This window comes from Triticum aestivum, chromosome 6D (genome assembly GCF_018294505.1).
Source record: "Triticum aestivum cultivar Chinese Spring chromosome 6D, IWGSC CS RefSeq v2.1, whole genome shotgun sequence".
In the NCBI taxonomy this organism is placed as follows: domain Eukaryota; kingdom Viridiplantae; phylum Streptophyta; class Magnoliopsida; order Poales; family Poaceae; genus Triticum; species Triticum aestivum.
The window spans coordinates 489,229,766-489,240,553 of NC_057811.1; the positions used below are offsets into that span (position 1 = coordinate 489,229,766).

The window sequence follows — 10,788 nt, forward strand, 5'->3', positions numbered from 1 at the left end:
GATGGGGGTATTGATGAAGATGTGAACCATCAAATCAAAGCCGGATGGATGAAGTGGCGCCAAGCTTCTCGCATCCTCTGTGACAAGAGAGTGCCACAAAACCTAAAAGGCAAGTTCTACAGGACGGCGGTTCGACCCCCAATGCTGTATGGCGCTGAGTGTTGGCCGACTAAAAGACGACATGTTCAACAGTTAGGTGTGGTGGAGATGCGTATGTTGAGATGGATGTGTGGCCACACGAGGAAGGATTGAGTTCGGAATGATGATATACGAGATAGAGTTGGGGTAGCACCAATTAAAGAGAAGTTTGTCCAACATCGCCTGAGATGGTTTGGGCATATCCAGCGCAGGCCTCCAGAAGCCCCAGTGCATAGCAGACGGCTAAAGCGTGCGGAGAATGTTAAGAGAGGTCGGGGTAGACCGAATTTTGACATAAAAGGAGTCCGTTAAGAGAGACATGAAGGATTGGAGTATCACCAAAGAACTAGCTATGGACAGGGGTGCGTGGAAGCTTGCTATCCATGTGCCGGAGCCATGAATTAGTCATGAGATTTTATGTGTTTCACCTCTAGCCTACCCCAATTTGTTTGGGACTAAAGGCTTTGTTGTTGTTATTGTTGTTCCCAAGTTCTTGAATTACGCAAACATTAATGTGCTTCGAAAATATTGCCAGAATTTTGATAAATGTTCATGCATTTTGAAGAATGTTCCTCTATCTCAAAAAATGTCCCACAAATTAAATTAAATTGTGACGAATTAGGAAGTGTTTGTGATATGGAAGAAAATGTTATTCCCCGACCCATTGATAACCAGGTGCGCGTTTTGATCGCTATTCCCCGACCTGCGCGGGGATCAGAGAGGATCCGCTGCGAGAAAGCAGCTTCGGTCCGTGTCGGCGACGAACGGGCCCAAATCGTTTGGGCCTGGGCAGCCCAGCAGGCCGACCCAGAACCGCCGTGGCTAACTTTACTTGACCCCGGAGCCCTCTGGCCCTTCCTCCTCCCCTCCCCTCCCCATCGCCGACCGCCATGGCCGCCGACCCTAGCTCCGACCTCGCCAACGGGGCCCCGGCCCCCGCCCCCGCCGCGGGCGCCGACAAGAAGAAGTCGCGCGAGAGCGAGCGCCGCCGCCGCCGCCGGAAGCAGAAGAAGAGCAAGGCGCCCGCTTCCGACGCCGCCGCCTCGGACGCCGACGCGGCCGCAGATGCCGAGGAGGAGAAGCCCGACTCCAAGCCCCCGGTACGTGGACGGGCGCCCCTAGGGTTTCTTCGGGTGGGGCTCGCGACGGCCTCTCTGACGCTGGGTTGTGCGGTGCCGTGTGTGTAGGTGGAGATCGAGGTGGAGTACGTGCCGGAGGAGCCGGACCTCGCCGACGGCCTGCTCGCCGACTTCAAGAGCATCTTCGACAAGTTCACCTTCAAGGAGCCCGTCGCCGCCGAGGTACCCGAGCCCGTCGATTACCAAAGCAAAACCCTACCTATGAATCTCTCTCTAGTTCTACCTGCTCTGCCGTGGACATTGGGTACATATGCTCGGCAACCTACACTAGTCTTAATGGGTTGGTGGTTTGTGCTGGCAGGATGGGGAGAAGAAGGACGAGGCGGCCGACGCGGCGAAGAAGGGGTCGGGGTCCGACTCGGACGACGACGAGCAGGAGACCCAGCAGAAGAAGAAGGAAGGGGGTATCTCCAACAAGAAGAAAAAAGTTTGTTTTCTCTCTCTCTCTGTCTGTCTGCCTGATTGTTGAATTACCTGCTTTTCTATGCACGATTGCTGTGGTTTCGTAGAAGGCGCTAAGCATGAATCTTGCTGTTTTGTAGCTGGAACAAAGGATGAAGATTGCGGAGCTGAAGCAGATATGCAACAGGCCCGACGTCGTCGAAGTAAGCCACCCTCCTCCCTTTTTTTGTGAGCCAAGTGTGCTGGCAATGTGATGTGCCTGTGTTACTATGAATGGATGTGTTGATGCAGCATCCTATCCTACCACACTTGTCTGTCGTCCAACGTGTTTTTCCAATGTGTTTGCATTGCCAAAGGTCGCCAATGCTAATGTAATCTGACCACCACCAATGATCTCTAGTTGATATAACTCAAATTGCACTACGGAATTTGCTTAAAGTCATGTACCATTGTCGTCTGGTCATGCAGTTGCCATTGGCTGCAGGCTTTGTAACAACACACTTTGTTTTGTCCTTGGTTCCTAACAGTGAGGATGTTTTGGGTGACATTTAAGCTTTCTGATTTATCCAAGTAAATAGTACTCCCTCCGTCCCAAAATAAGTGACTCAACTTTGTACTAACTTTAGTACAAAGTTAGTACAAAGTTGAGTCACTTATTTTGGGACGGAGAGAGTATATAATAAGTTTCAAGGCAACTGCAAAAGGTTATGTTAGGCTGGATTGCTTGAAAACGGTGCTAGCAACTTTTACCATCACTTCTTGTGTTGATATAACTAAAATTGCATTGGAGAATTTGTTTCTAAGCCATATACTATTCTGGTCTGGTCATGCTGTTTCCATTGGCTGTGCAGTTTGTAACAACACACTTCGTCAGTGACGATGTGTTTGAAATTATGTCAACTTTCTGTTTTATCTGAGTAAATAACCTGTAGTAAGGTTCACAGCAACTTTGAAAGTTTATCTTAGGCTGGGTTGCTAGAAAAATGTGCTAGCAACTTTCACCTTTCACAGCTCTAAGGTTAATATGTATTTCTCTTATTAAAAGGCCATGGTAGCATGCACACGCGTGTATCCATGCAGCTTGTATCGGTGGTGTGAACATAAGATTCGATAATGTCACTAAACTATTTGTTGTGTGCAATCTTCTTTAACTCATTCCCATTAGCAGTGTATAAAATTGTTTATGGATTAGCTTCAACTGATGCAATTATGCTCCTCCTGCCAGGTTTGGGATGCGACTGCATCAGACCCCAAGTTACTTGTCTATCTGAAGTCTTACAGGAACACAGTACCTGTCCCAAGGCACTGGTCTCAAAAGAGGAAATTCTTGCAGGTTTGTAATGCATGTACCATGAATAATCTTGTTATGCATAATTTCGTAACGAGTACTTGGATGCATGTCTGAGAAATAAACCACACACTCAGAAAATAGTGTTGTTTGTACTGGAAATCCACTTGTAAAAGTGTTGCAGCATCTCCCTCAATTAATATATGTCGTCTAACATATACTGCATACTTTCATGTAATGTATTATTACATAAGTTTTTTTTCCATGGACCTGCATCTAAATGCATGTTTTATTATAAGAAGACTCAGAAGCATCAAAATCTACATACCATTAGGACCGCCATGACAAAAATAATAATAATCTAAACTTCAACACAAGAAAGAAAATCAAACACAGCAAAACACCTTTTTTTCTCGAACATGCATCTAAATGTGTATTGTTTTGTGTTAGAAGTAACTCAGTGTAAAATACAGTGTCATGGTTACAAAACCAGTACGAGTCGACCAAAAACAGACGTAAAACTAGAAATAAAACAAGACCAAAAAAGCAATGCAGAGCAAGAAAGAGAAACAAACACAAGGGCCAAGGGACAGACTAACATGCCAGGCACGAATTCACTCAATACTGTGCACACTTGGTTTTATAATTTATCCTTGCTTCATCGAAAAGTGTAAGCCCATAACTGCAACTGTTCGGGCCAGCATGGATATGCTAGTGTAACTCATTGCAAAGTGCCATGGCAGTACCATGGGGTGGGTGTTATTAGAAGAGGGGAGGGAACATATAGTTGATAAGGTTTTTCCCCTCCCTCTTATACAGATATATAATTCTTGCAGGGATGCTGCAACTTCTTGGGAGCAAGGTCTTGGTGGTACTGTACTTGAGTGATTACTGTAGCATAAATGCTAAAGTATTTGATCTAGTTGATTCATGCTAGGAATTTCCTTGAAAGACGATTTGTTCCATCTTGGATCTTGACCTTTGGTCCTCCTTTGTTTGTGCATAAAAGCATATCAGTTGCCCAGGATTTTGTAACTTTTTTATATCTCCAAAACATGAAATTATGCTTTGCTTCTTATTATCTATATCTTGTTGAATAGATTTTACATCATCATGTTGTTTCTTTCAGGGTAAGAGAGGTATCGAAAAACAACCTTTCCAACTTCCTGACTTCATTGCTGCAACTGGAATAGAAAAAATTAGACAGGTATGTTAATATCTTGGTCCTTTGTAGCAATGCTATGGACATTGTATCTCCCTTGTCAACTTGGTAACTTCGGGAGTTTTGTTTTATTGTCACTTCTAATTTTTATTCCACAAATGGGCAAGATGGACAAATTTTAAGTACCTTTCCAAATGCATTTTCAGGCATATATCGAGAAAGAGGATAGCAAAAAGTTGAAGCAGAAGCAGCGGGAGCGTATGCAGCCAAAAATGGGCAAGATGGATATAGATTATCAGGTCAGTTAATTCCTCTTGAGGCCAATCTGAGTTGCACATAGAAGCACATGCCATATATATTTGTGTGTTCTTCATAATGTGCAAGATGGATACAGAGCACTATTTATTTGCCCCCTGATTATAGTTGCACAAACAAGCACATGCCTGCGTTTTCTCCTTGTGCTATACTTCTCTGTGCATATCTGTTTGCCAGGTGTTTAGTTACCTGCCACTTAGGCACTAATACTGATAATGTACACGTGAAAATATCATAGCTGATAAGTACGATGTGTTTCTTCCATATGTTCAAATGTTAGACATGAGTTAACTTCTGAATGCGCAGGAAAGGAAGTCTCACCGTAATTTTGTTGTGTGCAGGTTTTACACGACGCCTTCTTCAAATATCAAACAAAACCAAAATTGACTAGTCATGGTGACCTTTACTACGAAGGGAAAGAGTTTGAGGTACCTTTTTTTTGCTTCACTCTCTTCTTAATATCAGAAACAGAGATAATTGATAATTGTTTGGAAGATCCATATGTCTGTGTTTTCAAACCTGTCTCACCGAGCATAATACATGTATGAACTCAACAGGTCAAACTTAGGGAAATGAAGCCAGGTATGCTGTCCCGAGAACTTAAAGAAGCTCTTGGTATGCCAGAAGGTGCACCGCCTCCATGGCTTATAAACATGCAGGTATTGTTCTTTTTAAGAAGAAAAAAACTCCAGGCAGCTGGTTTTCTGGTTGACTGATCTCTTGTTATTGGCCAGCTATATCAACTGACATCAAATAATTTTGGCAGAGATATGGTCCTCCGCCCTCTTATCCTTCACTGAAGATTCCCGGTCTGAATGCCCCAATTCCTCCTGGTGCTACTTTTGGTTACCGGCCCGGGGAATGGGGAAAGCCTCCTGTGGATGAGGTAATTTACAACAAATGTGCTTTTCATGGGCTTGGCTGTAGTTAAATGCGGCTTCTGTAATGAAAATAAATTTCTTTTCTGATCTATTTATTTGTTTTGGCTAACAGCATGGACGCCCCCTCTATGGAGATGTTTTTGGTATCCTACAGCTGGATGAACCTAATTATGATGTATGTTTGATCGGCAAAATTTGCTTGAAATTGAACTGCAGCTCTACTAGTTAACTGACTTGTGTTGCATTGTATTCCAGGAGGAGCCTGTTGACCGCAGCAAGCATTGGGGAGACTTGGAGGAGGAAGAGGAGGAGGAGGAAGACGATGAGGAGGAAGAGGAGGAGGAACTAATGGAAGATGAAGACATGGAAGCTGGCATGCAGTCTGTCGACACCATGTCAAGGTTATTTTTATAATAATTATTTGATGACTAGCTTAGGTTCTTCCCTGAAGGAACTATGTTTTGACGCCTCTTCTTGTTCTGTTTATAGCACTCCCACTGGCGTCGAAACACCTGACGTCATTGATCTTCGGAAGCAACAGAGGAAAGAGTCTGAAAGGCCAACAGATAAGCAGTTATACCAGGTAAGGGCTTTGCTTCAGTTTTGTGGCATTTCACCAAGTATTGTTATGTGGATCTTTAGATTGGCTTATTGCAGTTCATAACCAACAATTTGTTCTTTTTCATCTGAAGGTTCTTGAGCAGAAGGAGGAGAAAATCGCACCTGGAACCCTCTATGGGTCAAGCCATACGTATGCAACTCTAATACAACCTAGTCATCTCTACAATATTTTTTCCAATGGATTTCTGTTTCAGCCATACAGAGAACTCATTCTGTATCAATAATTTCTGATAGATTCCTGTTTCAATCATGTGGAGAACTCATTTTCTATCTTGCTGTTTTTGCAGGTATGTGGTTGGGGCACAGGATAAGGCTGGGGTTAAAAGGGTGAGCTTTTACATTCCTTGCCCCAAGTATACAAGCATTCCCATACCGTGCATGCTCGATGATTCATTGACACACCTTTGTGGTTGTCTTTTGCAGGTTGATCTCCTCAAGAATCAAAAGTCTGACAAAGTGGACGTCACCATACACCCCGAGGAGCTCGAGGTTATGGACGATGTTCTGGCAGCCAAGTAAGATCACCTCGCCCCTGTGTCTGCCAAGCTTTGCCTGTCAGTAGCCACGAGTTGAAACATTAACGCTTTCCCTTTAATAAAATGATGAAACAGGTACGAAGAAGCCCGGGAGGAGGAGAAGCTCCGGAACCAGAAGGAAGACTTCAGCGACATGGTGGCGGAGGTATGTTTTTACAGGCAGTCTTCTGTATCTGTTGAGCCAGAAGCAAATACCAACTTTCATTTAGCTGAATCTTTTTTCCCTCTCTGATCTGCAGAACGCGAGCAAGAGGAAGAGGAAGCACGAGAAGGACGGGAAATCTTCCAAAAAGAAGGACTTCAAGTTCTAGACGGCGCCGTTTTGTTACCGTTCCTCTTCCGCTTCCCAGGAGGAGGATGTTTCCATTTCTTCCTGTAGCCTGTACTCTACTCTAAATCAAGCTGTGTATGTGTATACTTAGCCTCTGGCAAATGTTGAAGTGCTGGATGAGAAGGCCGGTCGAAAAAAAGAAATGAAGCTGTACTCCATGCATGAGAACAAGTTATGATGTTAAATGTAACTGCTAGCATTAGTTTATTGCTGTTATGAAGAGTGATGCTAAGTTTGCTATGATCGACATACGTGGTGAATTTACTATTTTGTACTGTACTATACTCATCTGAGAAGAGAGCTTTGAGTGCTGTGCTGGGGAACAAATGCTTTAGGGAATAATCTTTCCGGACAAATCAGGGTCTTGGTGTGAGATGATGGTGTCATATTATTTTTAGAGCTGAAAAGAGAAAGGCCTTCTATTATTACCACTTAAAAATAATATTGCCATATGCAATCGGTCCTCCCATCCCCCCTACTATGAATTTGCCTTTGTCACCCCTCAGGTCGCCTCCTCATTGAACAATTTATGCCTTTCCTATAAAAAATACCAGGCAATAATGCCAATCATCTCTCGAGCATGCTAAATATCCATCATGGACAAATCCTATTATGGCAAAAGAAGTAGGAACCCCAAAGCCCCCTCTCCAGTATGATCAACTTCATAGGCTCTATGAGTAATTTCATCCATCCCCAACCACCTCCAATCATCTCTTGTTTTTCTTACAGAGAAATAACATGTGTTTTTTATCCTCTGGACTCGAAGAACATGACGGACATTAGGGTGAGACTTCCATGTGTCTATTGGCAAGCGTAACACGACACGGGAGAGTATCATGCAATGTACGCCAGATAAAAATATTTACCTTTTGCCGGGCAAGAATGCTTCCTAACCCTACACCAAAATAGGACTAACAGTGGTTTATCATCCATTCCATTAGCACGTCTCAGTTTCATTTCATGTTGGTGATCCCATTCCACAAAGTAGGCTGATCGAACCGAAAACAATCTGTTTTTCGTATAACTCCAAACGACAAAATCATGCATGTCATGTTGAGGGTGAGGGATAGCAAGGGCATGTTGTGCATCAATAGGCCACAAAGTTTGTCTAACCAGATCTTCATCGCAGTTATTAGATACCGGAACGACAAAGTCCGCCATCCGAGATAACAAGTGACCCCCTTTAGGAGTGATAATTTTTCTATCAGCACAATCTGGAATTCACACTTTCTCTCAAATATCAATATTCTGACAGTTTCAACTCGCCATATATGCCCATTGACGGAGCTAAATCCAGTTTTTTTGCCTTTTACTTTGCTCTACACCAGGAACAATTTTGAAAACATGTAAAACTTTTTTAATGCATGTCAAATATTTTTTATTAAACACAGTGAACATTTTCTAATACATTGAGTTTTTGATCCTTTTTTAAATAAGTGTCAAACACTTTTCAATATATTAAACATTTTTTATCCATGTAGAATATTTTCCGAGTACACATTCATTTGTGTGTATTCCTAATTTCTTGATAACGATGAAAAAACAAAGCAGAATTTATAAACCCAAAATAACCCCAACATAGGCATAGGTTTGCACGTTACTGCGCAGCCTGTCTATTTGAGGCAAATAGGCGTCAACTAGGAGCTCTCGCTCGCTCGCTGCGAGCGAGCAAAGCTCCTCACGGAAAACACTATTTGGCACATGTTAGCTGTAGATAGCGTCATCGCGCTCACAAACCCCCCTACGCTACTTCCAATATGGGCCTGCCTGTGCATGTTTTTTCTCAGCAGTTTTGGACAGTTTTTCTATTGTTTTTGCAGGTCAGTTTTCATTCGGGTTTTTGTTTTTTCAAATTCATGATCTTTTTTTCAGACTCATGAAACTTTTTTAAATTAACGAATGTTTTTTCAAATTCATGAACTTCTTCAAATAATGAAACTTTTTGAATTTTCTTGTTTTATAAAAAGGGTGAACATTTTTGTGTGATCCTGAATCATTTTCAAACTCATGAACTTTGTGAAATTTCGCAAACATGTTTTTAAAGTCATCGATCAACCAGCCGGCCGGCCAATCAGTGAGCGAACCCCAGCCCGCGCGATTCAGGGGGGCTCCCTATGGCCCATATTCGTTTTGAGGCATTTAGCCAGGCCGTAGTGGGCCGCTAGGCAGGTCCTGATGAGAGCCGACACCGTGACACGCCCCGTTTCTTCGTCCCGTCCCTTGTTTCCCCGGCCGCCGCACCGCCGTCGTCCTCCGCCCTCCCGTCTCCGCCGCCACGCCACCCCGTCAGGTCTCCTCTCCTCTCCCTCTCCCACTCTGGAACCTCCTGCTAGAACCCTCTCCCCCCGCCCCTCTCCCTTCTCGTAGCCGCAGCCGGGCGTAGCGGGACTCGCTGGCTTCTGGATCGGCCGTGGGTTCGCTGGGGTTTGGAGTGTGTTTGGAATTTCAGTAGGTTCGATGTTGGCGGCGGCGTGGTTTCAGCTTTAATTTAAGAGTCGTTTCTCGTTCCGTATGAACCAGATTCGCTCGCTTAGGCATCCGTAGCTGCTGCTGATTTGCGGTCGTCTGACTGAGGTGTACGGGAGGTCTGGAGCTGAAGCAGAGCTCCAAGTCCGGCAACTGCCGGCGAGACATGGCTACGGCGGCGGGGAAGGAGGTGGACATGAAGAAGATGGAGCTTATGAAGGAGGTATCTGTCCCCTGATGGATGTCTCTCTGCCTTGATTCAGTCCTTCATCTTTCGATTTGTTCGGCGACAGTAAAAGATATATAACCTGCATGTGTGTGTTATTCGGTTCAGGTAAGGGCGCACCAAGTGGCGATCGGCGAGCTCAACAACCTGCCTCCATCCAGGGTAAGTATCCCTCCTCCTCCTCCCGGACCCGGGTGAGCTGTTTTACCATAGATTGCTGAATGAATATGGGCGATGGTCAATTTGGGCTGTTTTACTGTGATGACTTGATAGTTGCTAGGTAGTAGCAACTGACCACTTGCCACTTGTCTGATGCGCAGGCCGCTTACCAGAAGACCTGCAACATCTTCTTCCGCAAGGACATCAAGTCGGCCGTGGCGTCCCAACAGAGTATGATCGATGCTCATCTCATTGCTTTTCTTCTTCTTGTTGTGGTTGGAACTTGGAATTGGTGGTGTTAATTGTTTTCGTCTTTTTCTGTGTGCTTCTTGGTGGTGGTAACATGGTTCCTCCCTCTCTGATTCGTACTCAGAGCAACTTGATATCGCCAAGGCGAAGCTGCAGAGGCTGGATCAGGCATCATGAAAGGTTCACCGCAGAAATTTGAAATTGCAACTTATGCTGCTTCATCCATCCACATCGGTGAATTCTCTCTAATCAGGTGTCTTCGGAGTGCCAGTCGACTAGGATGCAACTTATATAGATTTCTGTGTAATAATGGTGTGTTTAATAGTTACGAGTGCGAGACAAATCATTTCTTTCTGAATATGGTGGAGACTGGATACGGGACTGTTGTCACAATAGACCCATTATGAAGGTGATGCGATGATTTGATTGAGCTAATTAAGCTGACCTACTGCTTGCTCGAGTCTTTCTGAACCGATTATGCAGCGACAGGATTATGGATCCAGGGGCATGTGTCAGCGAAGAATCTGTGCATCAGTTTATAGGCTATGCAATTGTTGAGTATTTTGTTTATAGGCTGTATATGCAATTGTTGAGCATTCAGCTTATAGGCTATGCAATTGAAGAGCCTGTTACCTTTTTCCTTGTGTTGGTTTCCGGGCAACAATAATTAACCTTGTAATAAACATCATTTTGTTTCATGTCGTAGCTTGTCATGTCTATCAGCCAGAGCATGTACTCGCAGTCTTGTACAGGGGAGAGGCCACTCTGCTCTCTCCACTGTTCTGCTGTAAGCATATCTCTGTTATGAGCACTAGTTTTGACCCTGAAGGTTTTTGAGAAGAAAGAGGATTTCATTTTTCTTTTCTGGCATTTCA

At 44.2% G+C, this 10,788-nt stretch overlaps 2 protein-coding genes across 2 annotated transcripts; both read left to right on the forward strand.

Annotated features, from left to right (window-relative positions):
• Positions 1-1,085: 1,085 nt before the first annotated feature.
• LOC123146294 (splicing factor 3B subunit 2) lies at positions 1,086-7,060 on the forward strand (the record flags this gene model as incomplete). The annotated part of the gene is given in 18 exon segments (XM_044565922.1): positions 1,086-1,238; positions 1,326-1,439; positions 1,579-1,704; positions 1,820-1,882; positions 2,905-3,012; positions 4,097-4,174; positions 4,336-4,428; positions 4,786-4,872; positions 5,002-5,103; positions 5,211-5,330; positions 5,438-5,500; positions 5,581-5,726; positions 5,815-5,908; positions 6,018-6,076; positions 6,234-6,273; positions 6,370-6,461; positions 6,558-6,627; positions 6,722-7,060. Coding segments are annotated over 18 exon segments (1,680 nt in total), but the record flags the coding sequence as incomplete, so codon positions are not given.
• A 1,934-nt stretch (positions 7,061-8,994) lies between these two features.
• Positions 8,995-10,611, forward strand: LOC123146295 (uncharacterized). Its single transcript, XM_044565923.1, has 5 exons — positions 8,995-9,103; positions 9,334-9,502; positions 9,614-9,667; positions 9,826-9,895; positions 10,038-10,611. Exons 2-5 carry the CDS (start codon positions 9,446-9,448, stop codon positions 10,088-10,090), a joined length of 234 nt encoding a protein of 77 aa, XP_044421858.1. The 5' UTR covers positions 8,995-9,103; positions 9,334-9,445; the 3' UTR covers positions 10,091-10,611.
• The last annotated feature ends 177 nt before the right edge of the window (positions 10,612-10,788 follow it).

What these genes read in the sequence shown, in the direction of transcription:
- LOC123146295 (XM_044565923.1), top strand. Translation starts at nt 9,446, where the DNA reads ATGGCTACGGCGGCGGGGAAGGAGGTGGACATGAAGAAGATGGAGCTT. An exon ending in AGATGGAGCTTATGAAGGAG is followed by an intron (nt 9,503 to 9,613) that starts GTATCTGTCCCC and finishes TATTCGGTTCAG; the next exon opens with GTAAGGGCGCACCAAGTGGC. An exon ending in ACAACCTGCCTCCATCCAGG is followed by an intron (nt 9,668 to 9,825) that starts GTAAGTATCCCT and finishes TCTGATGCGCAG; the next exon opens with GCCGCTTACCAGAAGACCTG.